Source organism: Megalopta genalis, chromosome 2 (genome assembly GCF_051020955.1).
Source record: "Megalopta genalis isolate 19385.01 chromosome 2, iyMegGena1_principal, whole genome shotgun sequence".
Taxonomy (NCBI): domain Eukaryota; kingdom Metazoa; phylum Arthropoda; class Insecta; order Hymenoptera; family Halictidae; genus Megalopta; species Megalopta genalis.
The window spans coordinates 29918019-29942484 of NC_135014.1; the positions used below are offsets into that span (position 1 = coordinate 29918019).

Consider the following 24466-nt stretch of genomic DNA (forward strand, 5'->3'; position numbering starts at 1 on the left):
AGAAGCAACATTGTTTTGTTTCCTACAAGTACAATTTAATTCATTCTCAACTTTCGTATAGTTTAAATATCCTCTACGCATCATTATCGCCGCCATCGCCATCATTATCATCATCATCATCATCATCATCATCATCATAATCATCATCATCACCATCATCACAATTATGTAAAGAGTACATCATATACTCTTGTAAATAGTTCTTTTTCCCCCTTGTTTAAATCGCTATTAAGTTCTATTTCAATGCGTCAGACGTGTCCGCATATCATATATATATATATATCTATTATATATATATATGTATATAGTCATTTGGATAAAGTACGTCTAGTTTATTTCATAATTTATTTACAAAAAGTCTTAGTAAATTACACTTACAGGCATCTCCACTCGAACTAAAGTAAATAATTTAAGAACTACACGTATTTAGATATCTATAGAGTAGGATACTTTGGGGTCAGGGAGAAGCTGGGATTAGGGAAAGTGTTCTGTTTAACTTATTTACCTCGTTCACCTTTTTTTCCATTTTCCTTCGTCCTTTTCACCTAGTTATCCTCGAACATAGTCGAATCAAATAGATCCTTTCGTTTCTTTTTTTACATGCGCTACCCTTGTGAAAACTTAAACACCACTCGTTCGTGACATTTCTCTCTACCGAAACGAAAAAGGAAGTACCGGCGTGGAAAGTGTGTGTATGTGTATGTTTTTTTCCCGTGATCGTGTTCCGCGTGTATGTACGTATGTATGTATGTGTGCGAGCGAATACAAACTTCCTTCCAACAAACTATTAAAAATATGGGTGGTTTCATCTTCTTTCCTCTCGTTCCTTTCAATTACATTAGATAAATGTATACGTAAGAATCGTCGAAATATGTGCAAAAGCTGACAATGGGGGGGGAGGGGAGATAGTAATTACTAGTTTCTTTTTTTTGCTTTACGATAACATATGCGCTTCGAAAAAGCATAAAAGTCTTGAGATTACAATTATATCCCATTAGAGTTGCTTAATGGCACGATCGAGAGCTTAAGATTTAAAAATTCCATGGTTTATCCAACTCTGTATGTTGCGTTTGCTTACATTACAGAAAACTCACTTTCAAAAATTCTCTCTCTCGCTCGCTCGTTCTCTCCTCTCCGAGTTTCTCTACTACTTTTTTATCCACAGTTTATGAACGATTACATTTTTCTGGTCGATCCCCACAATTCATGTTTACAAACGCTTTCATTAAAAAAAAAAAAAAAAATAATAACAAATCATCGCAGAGAAGAATGTATCGCCTACGAAAACAGAAGAAAACTCTCTTTCGCAAAGTCGCAAAAAAAAGAAGTTAGAAATGAAAATGAAAAAAAAACGGGAATCCACCAAGAAATAATTACATGAACAGATTTTTTTTTCTCCGTGAATTTGAAATTAACTTTACCTAGCGCGCTTGTTATTTCCGGGACTATCCTTTTTGTTAATCCGTTGTTTACACTTTTCCTGTGCTTTTCTCTCGATTACCCTCTCTTTTCTCTATGTATCTCTTTTCCCACCCTCTCCTTCTTCAGTTCTTGTAAGCTCGTGTATACGTAGTATATTAGCAGTTAATTTCACAGACACTATTCCCCACCCCTTTTTCTACCAGCAACCCCATCCCTGGTGCACATACAGCCGAAGCATTCGTTCGTCACTACCTTTGTCAATTCACATGCGCACATAACATACACTCGCACGGGCAAAATAGCGACACACGAATACAATGAGTCACGTGTCCCTTTCTGGTCCGACGTCATTCATTCCGTTTCATTCTTTCCTCACACTCGCCAACTTCCATTCATTCAACGTGTATACTTTTGTTACAATTCCGCAAGTTTATCCTCCACCTGAATTGTTTTTTCTTTTGTTTCGTTAATTTTCTTGTTTATCCGTTGCGCGCTCACACGTTCAGCAACACAGATTCCCTTTATTTACGCTCTCTCTCTCTCTCTCTCTCTCTCTCTCTTCGCACAAGAATGATCTCTTGGAGAAATCGGACAATCTTTCAACATTATTCTTATTTTTCGCACGTTTATTTTCTTTCTCCCCTCACGTTACAATTTTTCCATTTCTCGTTCTCATGATCGCAATTTCCTTTTTTCTTTCTCTCTACGGACACATACGCACACACATGTATTCGCATGCACGCACACACACTCACTCGGCCTCATTCTCGCTCATTTTCCCAACAATGTCTTTCTTCAGTTCTAGTTCTGCCTGTGCATCTAAAGTCGAGACTCTGGGTGGTCTGCCGTTTTTCTCGTACAGTTTTCGAATTTCTTTCGCAACGGAGACCACCGTGGCGCGATCACACCGCATTGTGTACTTTTATTCCTCTCATATTTCTGTCCACCATCTTTCTTTTTTGTTGTTGAAATTACTTCGTTATTTGACACGCGCGGCACGGCACGCGGTCAAATACGATTCAATGGAAGTGTAGATGTATGTTCTTCTCCGTGTCTCTGTGTGTATATGTGTTCACGTGTACGTATGTGTCGCGTGTATATGTGTTATCTACAAAATATCTTAATTACTCGCTAATTACAGCACAAAACATGCAAATATAAAAATTTGCATTATATTATCGTTAATATTTATATATATAATCGTCACCCCAATATTATCGTTCCGCATCGCACCATTTTAAGGTTCGTCAAACAGATTTGTTATTTTTTTTTCTTCAATAGTTTTGTCTCAATCGTCAGCTCTCAGTTATTCTTTTATATATTATTATGCTGCTAATAATCGTTTGTCTCATTTCTTCTTTCTCTCTCCCGCTCTCTCTCTCTCTCTCTCTCTCTCTCTCTCTCTCTCTCTCTCTCACGTTCAATCTGTCCGTATCCGTCTCATTCTATCTCGCATTCTCGACATCTCGGTGTCTTTAGTTTCCTCTCCCTATCCCTCTACTTGTAATCCATTGTTTTGAATCGGCCCGATTTCACTCGTGGCCTCGGGAACCCGGTCTTTCGCTCTGTTCATCGATCTTTTCTCCCTTTATCTTTCTTTTCATTAACTATGTAAATATCTTACACTATGTCGATATTATTCCAATTCACGAAGGGGGCGGGGGAAAAAGGTATAGCTGACAGGTATCGCGTGTCGTGTCATGGCGCGGGCGCGGCACTCGCGTATTCTCGCAGTGTATCTGTTAACGCGCACGCGGCTAACACCGTTCAATCAACTCGTTTGTTACTTCTCTTCCCCGTATTTACTCGATATAAAACTACAACCACGCAAATCTAGTGGCGTGTGTATATCGACACTTTGTTCCGTCTACATATTCTCTATAACCGACCCCGCGTTCTTTCCATTATTCCTTCATGGCTACACCATGTTAACGTGTTCCTTTCTTTTCTCTCCGTTATACTGAACACTATCACCTTCCTGCTCGCACTCTTTCTACACCTTTCTACGTATTTTTTTTATCTTGCTCGCTCGTTCTCGCACTCTCTTTTTCCCTTATTTTGCTCTCACACTTTTTTCTAACATGCTCACACACTCTCTCTCTCTCTCTCTCTCTCCCTCTCTCTCTCTCACGTTCGCTCACGCTTTCTCTCTCTCTCTCTCTTTCTTTCTGTATTATCTATATAGAATAGCAGCCACTATGTATATATATAGCTGTCTTTCTGTCACCTTGGAAAAACATTATCATCATCGTCATCGTATCATTTTACACAAGGAAGGAGGCTAAACAAACACGGATCAACACACCCGCGTGTATCCCAAAAAGAAGTAGGAGAATACCGTCTGTCTCTCTTTTTGTCAACAAAGTTACGCGCCCCTGGAACACTGGAACAATACACGAGCAACAATTGCGGCCACTTGCTGATCCAATATCTGACTCATCACCAGAGCAAGTAGCCGTGACTCGTGCTGTAGCAGCAGAGTCCTGTTGTCCGGATGCCTGGCAAGGTTGAGCAGAGTGCCGGCCGCGCGTCTCAGCATGTCCAGGCTGGTACCCATCGACTCGGGATTGTCCCGCAACGCGGCCAATCCATGTTGGTTCGCGACCCCTAACGCAGTCGACTCCGCTTGTTCAATGAACGCCACCAACAACGCAACGCATGGCGTTTGCAGGGCTATAGTGCGCGCCACTCCGCTGTCGGCCGCGGACAAGAAATGAAGCAGGTTCACGCCGAACTCGCGCAGCACTTGCTCCTCGCTCCGGCACAGTAGCCTGGTCAATACGGAGCATAGTCTCTGAAGCCTGGAGTATGGGGGTGTCGCAACGACTAGGTCCACGTTGCACTCGGTAACACAAAGCTTACAGAGAGCCTCCAGCGCTAATCTCTGCGGCGACAAAGACGAGTTCGGGCCTACCGTGGGGAACGGGTCCTGACCGTGAGCGGCGGGACACACCGCCCAATGCAGAAGCCCATCCAACACTGGCCGGGATATTTCCTCCGGGTGCTGACTCAGATCCAAGTGACCGGCTATGTTCGCCGCCATCACCAGCACGTTTTCTCTTATGTGATGCAGGAAGTCCCACCACCATTCGCTCTCGCCTTGCAGGCTGCTGCAGGAGTCCGCGAAATCCGCGTCCTCCTCTCGGTCGTAGTTGCGAGTTTTCTGTGTCCTGGCCGGGTGCTCGTGATGCAATAGCAACAGCTTACCGAGCAAGCTCAAGAAGGTGACATTCTTCGCGAATTCCGCCTCGTTGCCCGGTATGAACGTGAGATTCCTTAGTATTGTGGATAAGCAGACACAACGCCGAGCCAGGTGATCCTGTGTCTCGGTGACGAGGTATAGGCTCGCCTCGTCCCTCGAATAGCTCTCGTCCTCGTAGTCGCTTATTCGTCTCCTCTTTAATGTACCCGCTGGATCTCTTATTTTTAATCTTGGTCCCTCCTTATTATCGTCATCCTTCGATATCGATTCCTGCTGCTCCTCGTTCTCCACTTTGATCTCGGGTTTTTCCAACTCGGTGTTGGTCGTCGTGTCATTCAACCCGTTCTGCGTGGGAATCATTTCCTCATCGGACTTTTGTAGGTCCGAGAAGTGTTCGCCCATGTTGTTGTTCACCTTGGCCTCGGTCTCACATTCCTTCTTGAACCCGTCGTTCTTTTTCTCGAATAGCTCTCTCGTGAGATCGTTCATCTCCACCGGTTCCTTCTTGATCCTGGACAAAACGTCGCTCAAGGTTTTCGTCTTTTTCTTCTTGTCCAATTGTTTCTTCTCGCTGGCCTCTTTCGGTTTCTCGCCGAGCTCGGCAACCTTCTGCGAGAACTCCGACGCCTCGAGCGTGTTCGGATCTACTTTGGTTTCGTCCTTCGAATCCGTACATTCGACTTCCTTCTGCAACAACGGCGGTTTTTCGTCTCTGAGAAGACGCGCGAACGGTACCGATCCAATCTCGGACTGAAAGCAGGTCACTATGTATTTTGTGGTGCTAGTGTCGACTTGCCAAGGCTCGGTTTCAGATTCACACTCCTGATGATCCCAAGTCCTTCGGGTGTCAAGAACAAACAGGTCTTCATCCCTCGGAACGATTTTCACTGGACGACCCCTTCTCGACAAGAACGTGTAATTCGAGGACGACAATAGTTTAGTTCGATCCTCAGGATCAATGGGTCGTGTCACGGCACCTAGATCCACTTCCGGCCCTTCTGCTGATTGGGTCCAATTGCGATCGTCCTCGTTCACGGCCGACTCGAACATGTCCGACAGGGAACGCGAGAAATGTTCCAGCAGAACGTCCAACAGCCCGGGCAAGTGTGTCAAGCCAAAATAACTTACCTGTAAATGTTGCGTTTCAACAACATCCTTTAATATATTTAATTCGCTTGCGAAACTGCGACGATCAAAGAGATAAAAGACTTACAGAGGAGTCGTCAAACAATAATATGTTTAGTACGTCAAGGGCCCAACAACTTTCAGCTAATAGGCCAGATCGCAATGCCATCATTATGCGCCAAGCTTCGACAGGCGCTACATCAGCTCGTGTGAGTTTCCGCCGCTTATACATAAGCGGGGTCATCGCTTCCATGCTGTCAGGAGGGAATGTCATTTCTCTTTTTGATGTAGGTTGCTGGCTTATCATGGGATTGATTCCAAGCTGAGTCTACGAACGTGCAAGTAACGTTAAATACACGTTGGTCCTGTGTCTGAAATTGAAAATACACGAAATTGTTACAAGAAGTCCAGCATACCTGGTGATTTCCAGGTGCAGGATAAAGAGGGGACGGTTGATTCGAGTATCGATGATCCCACGGAGGAGGAGCGTGCGCTATAGCATTCAGAGTTGGCTGAGGAGTGGTTCTATTTGGTTGTTGATTACCCCATTGCTGACTACTAGCAATTGCTCCTGTTGGAGGCGTAGAGGGCACAGGACCGACCGGTGGCGTCGGCTGCTGCGACTGTGGCTGTTGTGGCTGTGATTGCGATTGTGGTTGCTGCGGCGTGTATTGTACTCTACTGCTCCCACTACTGCTGTTGTACTGACTGGTAGTATTTGGCCATCCTGCGGTCCCAGTATCGGCCGTTACATAATGTTCAACGACTCGAACTATCGTTATTCGTATATTGAACACGCTAGTTTACCTGGATACGTTGGTCTTGGTTGATTATATTGAGGATACTGTTGGTCTTTGGCAAAATCAGGATGTCGCCTGGGTGGATTTGGACCTGGTGGTGGCGGAGGCATGTTCTTGTTTGCACTCGTGCCTCCTGAATATATCTGTGTCCCTGCTGGAGCTCCATACCCTCCCTGTAATCGGAAAGAAATCATTCGGTGAGATACCGCGAAACTAATTAATTACGCATATTACGAATTAAGGAATTGTTACCTGTTCCTGTCGGTAATAATCTTGTGGACACGAATAAGACGAAGTAGCAGAAGGCTGGGAAGGTGAAGAAGGTTGACTGGTAGCCGTTTGTTGTGGTACAGTAGCCGGATGTGTCTGCGGTGCAGACGGGTAGCTGTTACTTCTGGCATTGGGCGGAGTTCCAGCCTGATAACTTGCAGCTTGTTGACTACTACTATATCTATTGTATATGTCCTGCCCACTAGCGTTGTTCGGTGGCATGTTCCCTCCAGGATAGCCCCTACGAAATTTATAAACGTGATCAACGCTTTCTCTTGCACACTTTCCTTCGTGTAATTATGCTTCGTTTATCTCACCTGTCGACGTCCGGTACATAAGGTGAATAATGTGACCTTGGTGAATAAGGTTGATTGAACTCTCCTTGTTGAGACAGCGTGTTTCCTTGGGGGCGAATATACTGATCCTGAGGATAGTTTTGGTAAGAACCTGTATTCTGGTAACTGCTTTGTTGTATACCTTAAACACAAACAAATATTTTCCACTCGTTCAATGATCTTTAGTTGTAACATGCTTCCAGATAACAATGAAAAATATGAAGAAGTCATTACAGCCAATAAACAACGGATAAAGGCGTGCTCAAGGGACACATACGCATCGTTCTAAGTCGTGAAAGGACACAAGGAAGAGAGAAGTACCTGGGGTTCGTAGTGGACCAGGGTAGGGCGCCGCGTTCGACTTGCGAGCAGAGCGTCCCACACTGTTGTCGAACGATTTTGCGCTATTCTGCCCGCCCTGGTTCGAACCACCTGTCGGAATATCATTCTCTCAACCGCTATTCCTTTCACACGATTCCACAACTATCAGGTTGATGTTACTGTCGTCGTATATACATCAACTTAACACGTTCAACCCGAATCGAAATCACTATATTCGCTTGCCAGTAATAAAGGAGCTCTATGAAAGATTAGATTATTGGCTTGCAGTTGCTTCTGTAACTGCTGAACGGGCTGAACGTGTTAACGTGTTGTTGTATGTAACATGAATAATAAAATAGAGGATGAAGCATTTACCTTGATGAGGGGAGGGAGCACTACTCTGGCTAGGTGGTCTGGGAGGAGGTGGTGTGTACTCCGCAGACGGTCCTCCAGGTGTGCCGCCAGCGTAACCACTCTGGTAACTTCCATAACCGTCCATGGAAGCATTACTCGATCCAGCAGCAGGGAAGGAATCTTGTGAATTGGAAGACCCTGAAGAATATTTAAAGTTTGTTTATCGAAAACGCTTCTTTATCGGTTACGCTAATCTCAATAGTAAATACCTACCCGGTGAGGGTACAGAAGCGGTTCCCTTTGATCCTTTCTTCTTCGAGCCAGCTTCAACTTGATTGATGATGGGCTGTGGATCCACACCGCCGCGATCGAAGTGACATTCGTATGCCAATAAGTGTTTCGTGTAGTGTTTCCGCAGCGTGTAGGCTGCGCTACTACTCGCACCAATGCCTAGCAACCCGGCTATGTCTTTCCACGTTTTGTTCTTTGTCACCTATGGAGAATTAACGTGATTTTTCCCCTGTTAGACGTGCCACGCCATGTTTACCAATGTCAAAATCCAAACAGCAAAAATCTGCATCTCGAAAACGCAAAATAAAAATAAAAAGTACACGTGGAATAAAAAAAAAAAGAATCGTTACAGGTACTAGTCTAAAACAAAAACAAAACATTGATTTGGCAAAAATAACTAACTCTGCCTTATTTGCATTCGAACGACTTAAAAATTTTCTGACCATGCAGAAAAGTATGGAAAAAGTGAAACAGACAAAAGTACAGTCGAGACGAATTACCGTTATCATATTGATATTAAAAGTTTATCTTCACTGAATATTAGAATAATTCCATATAGCACCAAGGTTTGTAGGTCAGGGCGTATTCCATACGCGTCGAACGACTACCTCAAGAAAAGACGTGTTAAGCATCTTTGTTCTCTCTCTCTCTCTCCCTCTCTCTCTCTTTGTTTTTTTTTCATATAGTATACAAGAAAAAAAAGAGAATAAAATGGTACACTAATAGCAAAAAAGTACAATGTGATCATGCACAATTCAGCGTAAACAGAAGGAAGCGTGTTCACAGTGGTATTCAACAACTGACGATACTTTTAAAATGCATAATATAGAAAAGGAAAAATAAAACAGGAAACGACCAACTCGTGTGTGACTTCATCAAAGTTGTCAGTGCATGACATCTCGATGAGTGTACATAATTATTTAAACAAAAGACGAAAACGTGAACACATATAGAGACAATAAAAAAACTACGTAAAGACACCGAGGGCTAGATGGAACTACACTGCACCTTGCATACCTCCATGAAGCCCCCCCTCTCTTTGACGTGGAGGTATAGCCGAAATAGGTCGAGGGGGTTCTTGGAGATGGTAGGACAGCTTGTAATTGGTGTTCTTCGTTCTTCCATGAAGTTAACTAATTTATCCAGCCATGTTCTTCGTTCCATTGAGTCATCCATTTCATACAATTTCGCCAAGCTATCTGGTTTCTGTAATAGTCATTGTTGCAACTTTAGCCACATCTATACTATTCGACAGTATTTAGTCTGAAATGTTTAGAGCACTAATTCTAACAATGAATGTTATATATACATTTTTTTTCAAATATCGTATGTTACAAACGTGACACTATATTAATATTTTTGTTCGACTTGGTTGAGTGCTGCTACAACCCAAATCTTTCATGCAATGAGTGCTGTTTTCCCTGAAAGGTTCTATGTTCAAAAATGAAACGAATCGGATGTATCATGCAGCTATGCAAAGCAAAATAACATTAAAAAAAAGTTCTTTTGATGATAAAACGTGTCGGTAACGAGTTATGATATCGTGTGTTGCCAAGGTTAATAAATGATTGTGTTATGTATATATACAGACGGGTGTGAAGAAATATAACCACTATGCAACAACTTCTCGATCACTATATTACGAAGAATATACAAACGATATGGGAAACATATTGTTATTTAATAAATGAACGAGTTCTATACGAATATACACAAGGTTCGACCTAATATGCAAAAGCAGGCGGCACGTAATTTCTTATAAAAAGTGAAGAAAAAAACAGTATAAAATTGATTCATTATCGGTTTAGTTTTCGAGAAAATCGAAATTAACAATCCCTATATTGTTACGGTAAAGTCAACAAATGTCTACACGGCATTTAAAATCTTTTAGGTTGAAAGAAAAAAACACGAAGATTATTTTTAACGAAAAAAAAATTTTATTTTATCAATTACAAAATTGCTAAAATTGTTATCAAAGCATATCTTTACTATACGCTGTACACTATATACAGTTTTTTCGTATTTTCATTTCAACCAAATAACTTTTAAATACCGTGTAGACATTAGTAACTTTGCCGTAACAGATTTACTTGACATCTAAGCCGAGAATGAAACTATGCGATTCTATATTTCTTTTATAAGGGACCATGTTCTGTCCGCTTTTATGTATTATTTGGCCAGATACCGTGTATCTGCAGAAGTGAGGCATTAAAAAAAATAGGTGAATGTTAAAGTGATACACGAAGAACGTTTGCAAAGCAAAAATACAAAAACATCTTGAGATTAAATAAAGCTCGAAGCATTCAATGTGTGTCATATTTTTCGCAACAATATAATAAATACTTATAGTGAAAAAACAGTAACCTTAGATCTGTATGGGTCTTGAGGCACATGACTGTTAAAAACCTGTAAAATATATAAAATATTGAAAAATGGAAAAGACTATGGTGTCAAATTATTTACCCTGAATGTATATCTTTCTTTTTTTTTAGAATTTCTTATCGTGTAAACGACAAACATACGTTTAAAAGTACAAATATATATATATATAGGAAGAAGAAACAGGTAGATCGAATTCTGTTCTTTTAAAGAACTATGTAACAATACTATACATACAGGACTAGCAGGTGTTCGTGGCCAACCAGGACTGTTCATGTCGGGATATTCTTCATGGATTGAATTGATACTCGCGGCACCAGGTGATGGAACTGTACTCTGCGGTGTGGTTGGATGGCTGTGATACCCTCCCATCATTTCTTTCCGGACCTTTGGTGTGAATGCTGGATCTTCCCCAGAAGCTACACAGAGATGAGAATTTATAGATTTTTCTAAGAAATAAAGAAGTACTTTCTGACATTTTCTACTAACCAGCCGATGCATTTGACAATGTGGATTGTTGAGAACCCTCGTCTAGAGATGTGCCATCAGGACCAGTCGTTATTACGGATGTAACAGTACCACTTGAAGTGGATGTGACATTAATCGATGACGTTACTTAAAAAGGAAATACATATTTTTAACACTACTAACACAATAGAGAAGCGAAGTGAAGAATTTAAAAGTGCAAATACCTGAAGCCGTTGTAGTTATGCCATTATCGTTCGAGGTTTCTGTGGTGAGGTCCGAATGACTGGTCGAAGTTGGCGTTGAAGTAGGATGCGAATTAGGAGTGGTACTTGGTGGAGGCATTGGACTTCCCTCGTGGTTCAGAGGTGGTGTAGCTGCAGGGGTATGTAAATGTGGTACAGCCGAACTTGCTGGAGGTGGTTGACTGCTAACGTGATTGGGCGAAGGTGGAGGAGGGCCCATGGAGCTTGCTGGAGGTCCCATGTTACCAATCACTGTCACACCAGGAGTACCAGGTGGTACCATACCTGCTGTGTTGCTGCTTCCATAAACTTGAGGTGGCCCAGGGCTGGGTGGCATACCAGGTGGTACACTATTAAATCCCATTTTATGCTGAAACCAATAAAAAAGGCGTTATAAAATAATAGAACTGCAAAAATTTGAAATTCATCATTGATCAACTTTAAAATTGTTTTGTAAACTTACCGTATATGGAGGATATTGCACCAAGTTGTTGGGTCTGTTGGGAGCCTGATATTGATTATTAGGTGGTGGTTGTGAATTAGCTGGTGATGGATATCCTTGTGGAAATTGTACATGTGGTCGTGGAGGAGGATAGGTACTTTGCGCGTGATAACCCCCAGGCTGACCAGCAGCCGTTCCACCAGCTGCATACCCCATCCCACCACCCATTGGGTTTATTCCACCAAGATTTGTTGCACCAGGTCCTGGTTGAACTACACCAGGACCGGTGTTATTCATTTTATAGCTATGCATATGTGGTGAAGGACCCAATGGTTGCTGGTATGCTACTGGAACAATAAAAATTGACACGTTTAATGATTTACATGAATATCCAGGGATCTATTATCTTTATAATATTATTTACCCTGTGTTGTCATAGGAGAATGACTCATTCGTGCTGGTCCACTACCATCTGATTGGCTACTCGACGGACGTGGAGGCATCTGAACAACGTTTTGTTGGCCTACAAAAAGGAAACATGTTGCAGCAACAAGAAAATATTATTTCCTTCGTTTTAGAAGAATTATATGAAACATTCATGTTACAGAACAATTTTTAAACTTGAAATACACGAACCAACAGCAGGGGACATTGAGCGAGAACCTGTAGATCCTGTAGGTGAAGGGGTTGGTCTCATCCCCTGTGAGTTTGGTGTTCCTGGACAAGCTGGTCCATTCGAACTATCGTTACTGTTTTGCCCAGATAACTCCTGTAACATAACAAATGAAGTAAACTACAATGGAGTCAAGAGAGCAGTTTATGTTATACCGAAGGATGTATACAATGTCGCGTTCGTATACAAAAGTTATCTATGCCGTATAGAATGAGCCAAAACATGGTTGTGTCGTAAACGAAAGTAAGTAGATAAGGGTTATGTATACAGAAGTCACTTTCGAACGATCGCATAATAGGTTATTTTTCATGTCGTTCGTCGATCACTTGTACATGTTCCATTGAGCCACGATAGAAAACACGATATTTTCAAGGAGAAGAGGAAATGACTAAACAAAGGAAAAAGAAAAGTTTCGTTCGGAAACCTTCGCGAAGAAACCCACTTTGCAAGAGACGCGTTAATATTCACACTTAATCTACACAACACGATCTATTCGCTGTCATATTTTGACCACGAGTCAAATCAGAAATACACACTACACGCGGCATTCGCTATACTAATCGTACGGTGCAACATAACACGTCATATACACACGCACATGTCTCCATGATATTTATTCGTTTGAATGTACGTTCATGTATATACACACGTAACACTTCACACAGGTCGTTACAATGATACATCGAGAGCGAGAGAGATAAACAGTGCGCAGGATGAAGGGCGAGGAACAAGCGAGGGAGGGGAGACTGTAAGAGAGAGAGATAGACAGAACGTGCAAGTTCGGTGGTAGAGAAAGAAGGTGAGTAGAAGATAGATAAATGGACAGAGACGGAGAACGAACTATGTAAGTGTAAGTGAGATAAAGACAAGAATACAGAGTGGTAAGAGGAGAAGCGAACGTACGAGAGAGAGAGAGAGAGAGAGAGAGAGAGAGAGAGAGAGAGAGAGAGGAAAAGACCGAGAGAAAGAGGGACAGAGAAAGAATAGGAGAAAGAAAGAAAAGAGCACATCATTACACCTACCAGACAGTGGACAGTTCATCCGTAGAGAAGACGATTAGAGACTTCCTCGGATGGATCACGGAACGTATAGCATAGACAGTGTTGGACACAAGGACTCTCGGCATGACGCGAGAATCGAAGGAGAGGCGTTACCCCGCGCGCACTACGGCAAAACCGACCGTGGACGACTTGTACGTTCCCCGTACGATTTTCACATGTTTTTACGGGAATCTCGTGGCTAAAAATGACAGCAGAGATCCGCGCTCGGATCATGTGCAGTCGAGAGAGTCGGTGATTTCAATGGAACCGCAGGAGAACGGTCATAACATTGTCAGTACGTTATAGAACTGCCTACTGGTTCACACACCGTGTGCCTTGCTCGACCATCGCATGTTGTGTCAATAAGTCCCACCGAGCAGTTTCGTATCGCGAGGAACAACCCTCCGATATTCTCGATCTGGGAACAGCTCCTCGCGATCGATCGGATCAGAAGTCCACGAGCAAACAACAGACTCGAATTTCGGAGCGTTGATCGTCTACGTACGTGTACATGGCCAGAGGGCAAACGAAAAACGTGATTCTTTTTATCGAATGTGGGTTCCGTGACTTCGGTTTACAAGATTTCGCGTCTAGCTGCTGCTCGTTGGAGGGCGTTCTTTCGTGGCGCGGCAAGCGTTCGGTAACCGTCGGCCGTTCCCGTCGCTTCTCGCTGAAAAGCACCCGTGTGCTCCAAAAACCCCGAGAGAATACGCGATAGAGAGAAAACTACTCCAAAGTCCAAACAGTACGAGGGTGCAACTACTCCTTTTTCTCAAATCTATTAATCAAATTCCCGCGAATTCACGTTGATTCCGACCGATCTGCCTATCGTATTTCAATTCTCCCTCCTTCGATTCTCTCCTGATCACGACCAACAAAAACTTGTTTTACTCGCGCTTAGTAAACACTTCGACATTATCGGCTTGGATAAATTAAATTTCGGGTAAACAGTCGAAGATGACAAGTGGAAATGGAAAATTTGAATGAAAAGATGATACTTTCACATTGTCCCGTTATAACGTTAACTATACGTAACGAGGTAGATGATAAAACGTCGGTATATTTACGTAGTCACGGATGGTATTACGGATATTATATAATAATGTTTTTATCTTTTAATGCTGTAACAACGTTATCATTGCAGAACAAATTCAATGGCACGACAATAACAGTTCTAAATTAAAGTACGTTCAACGTTTCTAGTACGTTACTCTATCGCAGAAAACTGAAACCCTTGTGTATTCGAAAAGGCACGTCAGTTGAACAATGGTTGATTGGGGTTATAGCGTTTCAAAGACAAAATCAGAGAGAACGGAGCTAGATCATTGTTTGAAGCGCAAAATGATGAAACGGAAAATTCTTAGATCGGTGGAGAGCAAAGAATTTCAATGGAGAAGAAGTACGACTGATTATACACGAGAACCAGTAGCTCGTTTTTAATGTCACACAGACTGAACTGTTCATCGAGCGTTTAAAATATATTCGACACTTTTCAGCCGTGTCATGGGAATACGAGAAGTTCGATAGCATGTCGCGGAGTGACAGTTGCATGATCTAACGAACCGAATATAGCTGAACGATATAAAACGTCAGAAGCGTTGGTGGGGGAAGAACTGCCTCGGATATATTCTGTATACTCCCCACCATCAATCCGAGCGAATCATACGCACGCTCTTGCTCGCTCCTATGCTCGTGTAACCTATGTTGCACATCGGCCTCTCACTAACCCGCCCATCTACGTTGGAAGAAGCGAGAGCACAAACATAGAGGAGTGGGGATGCGTGTACATACTCGCGTGCGAGTGTATGCGTTTGGAAGGGATACAGAGGGAGGGAGACGGAGAAAAAGGGGTAGGGAGGGGAAGCCAGAGAGAGAGACGGATGAGAGGGAGACCACACACGTATGCGCAATGGCGTACACTTACACTACACTACAGACTGTGGTGTAGAGCGAGTAACTGTGTGTGAGAGGGAGATAGAGTGAGTGGGAGTGAGCGAGAGAGAGAGAGAGACAGAGAAGGGGAAGTCGCTAATATCTGGGGCTCCAGCGGCCGCGCAACTCGCGCCCTAATCGAACTCTACAAGTCGCTTATTCTCCATCCCCACTTCCCACACCCTGCCCCTCCTACCGTAGCCAAGCCATACTCGAGAGGTCTCCCTTTCGCTCACTCATGCTTGCTCTTTTCACGAGGGAAGTATTCAAGTACCTCCGTCCACTGTATCCAAGATCAAATGGCACTTCATGGCAACGTGAAATTAGAATTGCTCTGCAATGTCGGCAATATCGTCCCACATAAGACTCAATTCTCATGCCTCTTTTCGTGTCTTTCCAATTTCCAATCAATTGATACAAACAAAAACAAGAGAAAAGAAAAAGACGAAATAACAATGACACGTGTGTACACGTGCATTCACACGCATGTGCCGTATAATTATGACTACAGTTTCGACTCGAGGTGAGGCACGTGAAATTTCTAATTCGAATAATTTAAGATCAACGCTTTACCGAAGAAAGAGACCTCAGAGCGTGTTTCTTTTTCATTTTTATGATTTGATATAGCAAAAACACTTACCCCTGAATCAATTCCTTGAGTATTTGGTGTTGTGGATCTTTGCTGCAGATTGTGGAAACTCTGTAACCATGAAGATAACTTATATAATGTTTGTAACGATTTATACATGTAATTATAAAAGAATATTGTTACTACAGGAGCACATTTAACATAATTGCTCGTTTTTCCACAAATTCTAGAATCTTACTATTTTTATAATTCATACACAGACATGTTTTGATTATTACAAGTATTTTAAAGACTTTCTTTCTTATTCAAAATTATGTGCACATAATTGCACGTGATTTTTAATGTATATCATGAAAAGTTTGAACATAAGAAGAGTACTTGAGTAATGAACAAGAGACATAGGTTTTGTATAGGTATAAATTACCTGTGATTGGCCAGATTGTGGTTGTGGAGATGCTGAAGGTGGCGGTGCTGGAGATTGAGAAAGTGCACGTTGCGGTGACTGACTGGAAGGATTGGCTTGATTGGATGGAGGCGGTGGTGGATTTGGTGGTCCACCTTGGTTCCATCCTCTCTGCTCTGTGTATAGACTGGAAGGATGACTGGTTTGTGTGGTGTATGAGTTTATCTAAAAAATACAAGTTACCATTAATTACCTCTTTTTGAAACATTCACAAAGTACTATATAGTTCACAAAGTAAATGTGAAGATGCTACCTGATGGTGAGTATATGGTGCATGGGGTCTTGTAGGAGAAGAATAACGTTGCGTGTACTGTTGATATGGCATAGGAGTTGGAGAACTTGGTCCTCCAGGCCCTGCATGTAATCTTGGTGACCCCTATTTTTCACAGAACATTGTTATATTTTTAGATATGTGACAAAATTCAGAATGTTATGATTAAAAAGACAATAGGGCAATGAGCATCAATCGACCAACAACCAAACATATTTCTTATCCGTTCGTAAATATGATTTCTCTGGTGTTACATATAAATAGATTCGTAAGAAGTTACCGTCTGTGGTGGTCGTTGACCAGGTTGAGCATAAACTGGAGGAACAACCGGCGGTCGTTGAATAGGCCAGGGTTGTTGATAAGTCTCTGGTCCCATTCCAGGATAATTTCCATGAAACCGATGCACTGGCGTAGATGCCTGAAGTAACTGATTTAATGTCGGTGTTGGACCAGTGGCTTGCGATATACTTTGGCCAGACAGAAACCTTGGCTGACCCGGAAAGCTGGTCGGTGTAGCCCCTACGTATGCCAATCGGGATTCAATCTTGGAAGCTGCATAATGCTCTTCCATGTCTGCTCGATGGACTCTTTCACTTTCATGTATTAAGTGTTTACCATGATACTCCAATTGTTTCCCTGGAAAATCTCCATGCTTTCCCACGTATTCCGGTATCTGCTTGGCCGGATAATCGGTCAACGACTTGGAGGGAAACTCGTTGGATTTGTTAGTATACTCCTCCGAGTAGTCGCGTATTACATTCGACGTGAACGGATGTCCGGGATGGTTCGGATGACCGGGCGCGTCGAGAGGCTCCTGCTTGCCGATAGTTTCTTGAGGCGCCTGGCCAGCCTCTCTGGGTGATTTTACCTCACCGGCAGTGTGTCCACCAATGTCCTCGCGGTATTGACTCATCTCGAAACCCGTGTCCCCGCCGCGATTCACATATTTAAGCAGCTGGGCCGCGCCCCGGGGCACTTTATCACCCGGCTCTGGATCCAGCTGCTGCTTCGCGTTAACACTCGCACTATTCCCACCGACTTGCGGACGTTTCTGTGCGCATTTCACGGACTCGTTCAGCTTCACATCGTTTTGTTGGCTCTCGGCTTGCGTCGCAGCCATGTTCTCCTCTCCTCACGGAGCCATCGTCGTCTCATAAACTGGCCAATCGCGGGACCTCGTGTGTCTCGCGTACTATGTGCTCGAAATCGAAATCCTTTCCGGTTGAATCTCTCCTATCGTGCCCAACACTTTCCACCACATCCTCAGTCAGACCAGTAAGCACTAAGCACAGTACTAACAATTTTCGCTTCCTGCCGTTTTCAAAGTAGAAGGAACCAAAAAAAAAAGTCGTACGCGAACGTCAAAAGCAGCGTCGTACTTATTACGCCATCTCGTGGCTATGCCGTGCAATCGTCTCTACCTTTAAACCAGCGTTTTCAACACGACGATGTTTTCTCGGATCACGGTTTCTATCGAAAAGCTATATCGTTGAAGATTTTTCACAGGGGCAAAACTTCGAAGTTCTTCAGTAATCAGTTTTCAGTGCGCAAGTGTCCGTAAGTGGATAGTGAATTTGTATAGTCTCTCAATTTTATATGATGCAAATGTACATGCGTACACGTATACAAGTTTATATACAATGAATGTAGCTCCAAAATATTATTGTCTTGTTATTCAAACTTTAACTTTTTACCGCATTATATTTCAAATCTGGCCATATCTCCAAATGTTTCCAACTTCTCCCATGCAGACTTTTGGGTCTCTCGCTTCGAAGAACAATTTAAAAGTCAGAGATATAAACATGAAAAAGTAGCAATACTGTTGGTATGTAAGTTCAAAATTTTGGGATTACAATTACACTGGCATCAAATGTTCTCAAAGGAGTTACACCTCTATAGCAAGTGTCTATATGATTTCCGTATGAAAACTATCCTTTAATACTGCGTTTCTCAACTTACAACCGCGTTAAATTTTTAATGAATCGTAAAACCAGAGATGTCATCTCACGCTAAAGTAAGGGAGGTGATTAATGTGTAAGAAAAGTGATTAAATATTATCTTTGTTTCTAACGTGTATATAAAAGTTTTTAATAAATATGAATCAAACTAATTTACTAATTTTTATAATTTTGAAATTGAAGTATCTGTTATAAATGAGTGACAAAGTGAAAAGGTTGAGAAGCACTACTTTTGATATGTAAAACAAATGTGTAACTAAGTTTCCATAATTTTATTGACAGTTATTAAATCATCCTCTTTTTACCAATAAAATTTTCAAAATTATTTTGCATTTGGACAAAGGATGTAGAAAATCAATTGTAACAGGAGATACATTAGTTACATCTTTTTGTTTTGTGATCATGAACTATTCATTCTGGCGCAGACGCAATAGTTATCGTGCTACAGTACGAAAAACTACGATATATGTAATAACGTTATGTTTCTGTGTATTTAATGTGTATTTTCATTTTTTACGTTAATAATAATTAAGTAGAAATTGGCACAGTGTAGGTGTAGTTTTAAATTCTGCGATCTTCATGCAAACGATAATGAATTAAAAACAAAAATGATACATCGCATTTTGTATTCATGACTAAAAAATACAAATAAGAAACGAATAGTAAAATCTGTCCGTAGTTTAAATTAATATAAATTTAAAACTCCTATAATAATTGTGACAATGTCGCTGATTTTATACAGTAAAACATGAAATGATATGATAAATGTATGCAAAAAATTCTGCACGAAATCAAGTGGTTGGAAGAAGAAAGAAACAATTTTAAAAGTGTTATATGTACGTACTACTGTATTATGTATATCTATACATATAAATGACAAGTAAATTATAACATGACATATATGTATTGCGATTCATTGGTGACGATGAATGGTTCGCTACGTGAAATTAATTATGAACGAGTGATTTAGTCAGGAGTGAAAGGTAGAAATTTTAATAAGAATATTATAAAGACTGATAGTGATTGATACGACACGACTATATTTGTATCGTTACATACGCGTGTATCTTATCGTGTATGTGTGTTGGTAGTCACTATGTACATACGCACGTCTACGCGGCATTTCAATCATACGTGGCAAAAACAAGAATAATTATTTTATAACTTTACTCTAACAAACTGATAAGTAAATAACAGGTAAGTTTTTTGTATAAAATCTTAAGAAATTGTGTATCGTAATCGAAAATATTTATTATGTTAACTTTTACATGTTATTTTTTCATTATACTTTGACATAAATTCACGACGATCTTAAATAAATGTTTATGCGAAATCTAAGTGTCTTTCTACATTTAACATTTTTTTGCTTAATCTTCAATTCAATGACAATATGTATCATTGTTTAATTGACAAGATGTCATTTTTGTTGAAATTATCTGTAGTATTAATGACGTTTTTTTAGATAACAGTTCTGTTAAAGTTTTATCCAGTTGCAAATCCATGTTGTTTTATATCTGTCGGGACTGAAAAACCAAGGAGTAATGCAACAGAAAAAGAAAAAATTAGGTACAATGAGGGCATTAATTCTTGTTGGTGGATATGGCACCAGATTAAGACCACTTACATTAAGTCGGCCTAAGCCTTTGGTCGAATTTGCTAATAAACCAATGCTATTGCATCAAATAGAAGCTCTGGTATGTTATATTTTTCTTCATGTACTTAATACTCTACCTATCGGAAGTTCATTAAAAATTATACAAACTAATGGTCACATTGTTGAATCACAGGTAGAAACAGGTGTAACCGAGGTGGTATTAGCAGTATCTTATCGTGCAGAGGAGATGGAAAGAGACTTAGGCGAGGAAGCAAAGAAATTAGGTGTACATTTAGTTTTTTCACATGAACCAGAGCCTCTTGGTACTGCAGGACCGCTTGCACTTGTACACGATCTATTAAGCTCAGGAAATGAGCCATTTTTTGTTTTAAACTCTGATATCATTTGTGAATTTCCATTTAAGCAGTTACTTGATTATCATAAGAATCATGGTAAAGAAGGTACTATAGTCGTTACTAAAGTAGAGGAACCATCAAAATATGGTGTTGTTGTATATGCGGACGATGGTAAAATAGAAAGCTTTGTAGAAAAGCCACAAGAATTTATCTCTAATAAAATCAATGCAGGTGTTGTATTCTCCTTTGATTAATGAAATTAGATGAGAGTCAAATTAGTGAAGTTAGGTACTAGCATCTAACAAAGCCTAAAAATTATTTTTCAGGCATATACATTTTTAATCCGAGTGCCTTAAAAAGAATAGAACTGAAGCCGACTAGTATAGAAAAGGAAATATTTCCATTAATGGCCAGAGACGGAGAGTTGTACGCAATGGAATTAACAGGATTTTGGATGGATGTAGGGCAACCAAAAGATTTTCTCAAAGGTATATATTCTGAAAATTATATTTGCTCGTAAATAATGTTTACATTTACTTGATACATTTGCATTCTGTTTATGCAGGAATGAGCATGTATCTGACATCCCTAAGACAAAAATCTCCTGAAAAATTGTACTCTGGTCCTGGTGTAGTAGGAAACGTTTTAATAGATGAAACGGCGACGATTGGCAAAGATTGTAGGATAGGACCCAACGTCACCATTGGTCCCGGTGTTGTGTTATCCGATGGATGCTGTATCAAACGAAGTACAATTCTTAAATCAGCGATAATAAAGGAACACGCATGGCTAGACGGGTAAATTTCATCATCCATGTTATCTTCTTCATGTATTTATCTTATTTATTATAATTAAGAATTGTCTTATTTATCTAATTATCGTTTTATTCATTTGTATAATGAGTTTTGATATATTGTCTTAGTTGCATCGTTGGTTGGAGAAGCGTCGTTGGCCGATGGGTACGCATGGAAGGTATAACGGTTCTCGGTGAAGATGTAATCGTGAAAGATGAATTATATATCAACGGAGGTCAGGTTTTACCTCACAAGAGCATTTCCAACTCTGTGCCAGAGCCTCAAATAATCATGTGACTAAAGACAATATTTTGAATTACCACACTGAGTATGATAACTGAGAGACCAATCGCGTGTTCTTCTCTGAAGAAAAAATTTTGTATCAGCTTTTTAAAATATGTGTAAATCAGCTCGAATATTTATAGTAATTTGTAACGTTTTTACACTTACAATTCAAATCAACTTTATCGGCAATCCTCGTACTACTATAGCAGCCGCAGTCATGTACTGAGAACAAACATTTTTCGATTTTGCTACTGCCCTCAACATCTCGGGCTCTGGAGACAAATTTGTCGTATTGCTTCGTGAATTTTTCACCAATTCTAAACGTGTGAAATTTGGATGAATCGTAGCATAACAGTAAAATTAACTGACAAATTTTTTGATTGTACAAAATATGTCATACTAACGAAAGATTCCCTGGCACCATAAATTAATGTCTACATCGGCCCACGAACTACTCGTTAATGACGGTATCCAGCTACTAATGAAATTTGCAGTCATTTTATCGGTGTCAGCATCGGTGACTTCCCACAACATACCAAGTACGCAAGGACTATAAATAAAACATGAATGACTTTCTTAATATTTCAAAATGGACACAATCATTTTTTGTAACTTCTAATTTACTACCTGCTGGCTATTAAATACTGATTCGAGACACCATATGGTGGATAACGTCCTCCTATTGGAAGTAGTTTTACACTGCTACAACCGAATAATAGAACAACTGCTTTCACTCTTAAACGTTCAATTTGTTCTCTAGGTAAGTATTGTATTCCATTACCATGACCACTATACATTAATATATCGTGATTAACTAAAGCATCTTCGAAAACATCTACTTCTGGTTCAACATTGTACAAGCTTTTCCAATTTGGTAACCAGTATTCAATAAACAGTCTTAAACGTTTTTCCATTTTAGGCAAATCGTTTGACGGATTAACTATACACGTACCCATGTCATTTTTTATTTTAATTATTTTACAACCATTTTCTATTGTGTTTTCATGTTCTTTAAAAAGAGCGTAAACAATATGTAATGATGGAAAACGAGTAATAGGGTGACAATTTACAATTTCCATAGATTCAAAGGGTATATAATCCATATGCTGAAAAAGATTAACAAATATGCGAATATTAAAAAAAGTATAATCTATATGCACATTTCATAGATATTTTTAAACTTACTTCATCAACAATTAAAACTAATGTTTTTCTAACTGCATTCTTAATCTCCTCCATAATTTTCAATTTTCCATATATAGATAATATGATATTATTTGCAAGTTTATCATAACCAGTAAGCACATACTTAACTGCACGTGCTATCTCTTCTCTTGTTAAAAAACATGCAGTTAAAGCCACTTTTCTTAATAACCACTTTGTACGCTTCGATATGTTCTTACTAGAAAATATAATTCTATATAGTATTCTGACTATCACAATTAAATTATAGATCAACAGCTTTACTTACTGGTTTTTGTTGTCCAATATAAGTTTGTCAATCGTTTGAACAATGTTTTCTGTTACATTGTCTTTATCTATAGGGTCTGCGACAAACAAGATTCTCCATTCTCGCAACCATTTGAATTCTAAGGCTTGTATAGCTGTCTATCATACATGTATATACATTTGTATACATGCATAGAAATGATAAAATCTAATTATACACAAATTATTGATGTTCTAAATACCTTCATTGTATTATTTTGTTGATCACGCATTTCCCAATATAATTTGTTGTTTGCATAAGTAGCCTGAAGATCCGACATGTTATGAACAAGTAATTTCTGAATTTCACAACAAATATCATAAGAATCTAACTTTGGTTTTGGTATTGTTATGCACAAAGGTTCCATGTCTTTGGTTCCAGTTGGTAATATGGAAATATATATCTCTTGCATTTTGTTCTCTTGCATTGTAATATCTGTAGGATGATATGGAGCAGTGACTTGGATCAGATACCACTCTATATTTCAAATTAAAATAATATTAGCAACAATAATTATAATGGCACATTTGGATCTTTCAAATTCTATTAAAATTTCCGATGTATTAATTTTTGTTAAATGTGGATGCAACAACTGCAAATATAAAATTTGTATGACTTCTTGTGCAAATGAATTTTATAATCTTTTATAATTCGAAAGTATAATGTGCCTTTGAAGAGTTGAAAATATTTGGTTTACATATCTCACCTTTAGGTAAATCAGAGAGTTTAGCCTTCCAATTATCAGTAAAACTTATATTACTTGTATTAAAATTAACATGGGATGAGTTAAGTCCATAGACCTGTTGATTTTTCTGAATTGTCTTTCGGAATTCCGATTTCACGTATCTGTGTATTGTTTGTTGACGAAGTAACACCGCATGTGATTCAATTAAACGGTTTATAGCTTCCAGTTCATTACACAACTGTAAAAAATATTTCGAACCTCAATATAATGATATACTTAAAATGCTACTCTCTGAATGCGCAAACAGTACCTTTAAATTCAAGATTGCTAGTATTTTATTTAAATTAGAATATTCAACGGTTCCCATGCAGCATATCGCACTCGAGAGAAATTTTTCAATATTACTTTTCATATTTTCTAATGATTCGTTCTCAATTATTTCCGGTGCTTCTTCATTCCCACCAGTACCCAAACGACAGTCGCGAAGAATTTGAAAGATTTCTTCCATATTACTGTACGGTCTTTTAATTTTCACTTATTCTTTATATGTACAATACAAACTTCAATTCTCTATTCCTACATGAAAACTGTTAAACGAATGATTCGAATTCAAACGAACTTGTTGTCATAAGAATACCAACCTAATGCTTACATTTCTATTAAGAAAATATGTTCATGTATGTAAC

General features: G+C 39.9%; 3 protein-coding genes and 1 long non-coding RNA gene across 14 annotated transcripts; 2 read left to right on the forward strand and 2 right to left on the reverse strand.

Moving 5' to 3' along the window:
- Positions 1–317: 317 nt before the first annotated feature.
- Positions 318–18002, reverse strand: osa (trithorax group protein osa). 9 transcript variants are annotated; one of them, XM_076519051.1, is made up of 22 exons: positions 17235–18001; positions 16900–17138; positions 16602–16724; positions 16310–16513; positions 15937–15996; positions 12288–12420; positions 12076–12174; positions 11673–11998; positions 11192–11579; positions 10989–11114; positions 10737–10918; positions 10485–10526; positions 9129–9326; positions 8103–8322; positions 7851–8027; positions 7476–7586; positions 7137–7296; positions 6802–7060; positions 6557–6722; positions 6166–6476; positions 5838–6077; positions 318–5752 (listed from the first exon to the last, which is right to left on the reverse strand). In XM_076519051.1, the coding sequence occupies exons 1-22, from the start codon at positions 17737–17739 to the stop codon at positions 3788–3790; spliced, it is 6234 nt and encodes a 2077-aa protein (XP_076375166.1). In that variant the 5' UTR covers positions 17740–18001; the 3' UTR covers positions 318–3787. The 9 variants fall into 9 exon arrangements, with proteins under 9 accessions (XP_076375166.1, XP_076375162.1, XP_076375163.1 ...); XM_076519047.1 differs by having other exon boundaries at positions 11673–11995; positions 16900–18001; XM_076519048.1 differs by having other exon boundaries at positions 9138–9326; positions 16900–18001.
- Positions 13676–16544, forward strand: LOC117229712 (uncharacterized). The gene is made up of 3 exons (XR_004492619.2): positions 13676–14417; positions 14509–14763; positions 14861–16544. It is a non-coding gene; the product is annotated as an uncharacterized LOC117229712 (long non-coding RNA).
- Positions 18003–18884: 882 nt separating the features above from the next.
- On the forward strand, positions 18885–22196 carry Gmppb (GDP-mannose pyrophosphorylase B). Its single transcript, XM_033486383.2, has 6 exons — positions 18885–19774; positions 20040–20271; positions 20365–20758; positions 20854–21015; positions 21093–21324; positions 21450–22196. Exons 2-6 carry the CDS (start codon positions 20119–20121, stop codon positions 21616–21618), a joined length of 1110 nt encoding a protein of 369 aa, XP_033342274.1. The 5' UTR covers positions 18885–19774; positions 20040–20118; the 3' UTR covers positions 21619–22196.
- On the reverse strand, positions 21019–24384 carry Sse (extra spindle pole bodies like 1, separase). 3 transcript variants are annotated; one of them, XM_033486375.2, is made up of 9 exons: positions 24091–24384; positions 23802–24018; positions 23298–23572; positions 23078–23214; positions 22792–23008; positions 22234–22712; positions 22011–22156; positions 21772–21923; positions 21019–21684 (listed from the first exon to the last, which is right to left on the reverse strand). In XM_033486375.2, exons 1-8 carry the CDS (start codon positions 24286–24288, stop codon positions 21775–21777), a joined length of 1818 nt encoding a protein of 605 aa, XP_033342266.2. In that variant the 5' UTR covers positions 24289–24384; the 3' UTR covers positions 21019–21684; positions 21772–21774. The 3 variants fall into 3 exon arrangements, with proteins under 3 accessions (XP_033342266.2, XP_076375178.1, XP_076375177.1); XM_076519063.1 differs by having other exon boundaries at positions 21019–21923; positions 23298–23530; XM_076519062.1 differs by having other exon boundaries at positions 21019–21923.
- Between the last annotated feature and the right edge of the window lie 82 nt (positions 24385–24466).

Bases quoted from the DNA above. Each gene is read 5' to 3' on its own strand.
- osa (XM_033486341.2), bottom strand. From the start codon at position 17,739: ATGGCTGCGACGCAAGCCGAGAGCCAACAAAACGATGTGAAGCTGAAC. The intron at 12,175-12,287 runs GTTCGTGTATTT...TCCTTTTTGTAG, and splicing joins CTCAATGTCCCCTGCTGTTG to GCCAACAAAACGTTGTTCAG. The intron at 11,115-11,191 runs GTATTTGCACTT...TTCCTTTTTAAG, and splicing joins CATAACTACAACGGCTTCAG to TAACGTCATCGATTAATGTC.
- Gmppb (XM_033486383.2), top strand. From the start codon at position 20,119: ATGCAACAGAAAAAGAAAAAATTAGGTACAATGAGGGCATTAATTCTT. The intron at 20,759-20,853 runs GTGTTGTATTCT...ATTATTTTTCAG, and splicing joins CTCTAATAAAATCAATGCAG to GCATATACATTTTTAATCCG. The intron at 21,325-21,449 runs GTAAATTTCATC...ATATTGTCTTAG, and splicing joins GAACACGCATGGCTAGACGG to TTGCATCGTTGGTTGGAGAA.
- Sse (XM_033486375.2), bottom strand. From the start codon at position 24,288: ATGGAAGAAATCTTTCAAATTCTTCGCGACTGTCGTTTGGGTACTGGT. The intron at 23,009-23,077 runs GTAAGTAAAGCT...TATATTTTCTAG, and splicing joins ATATTGGACAACAAAAACCA to TAAGAACATATCGAAGCGTA. The intron at 21,924-22,010 runs GTTAGTATGACA...TCACACGTTTAG, and splicing joins ATGGTGCCAGGGAATCTTTC to AATTGGTGAAAAATTCACGA.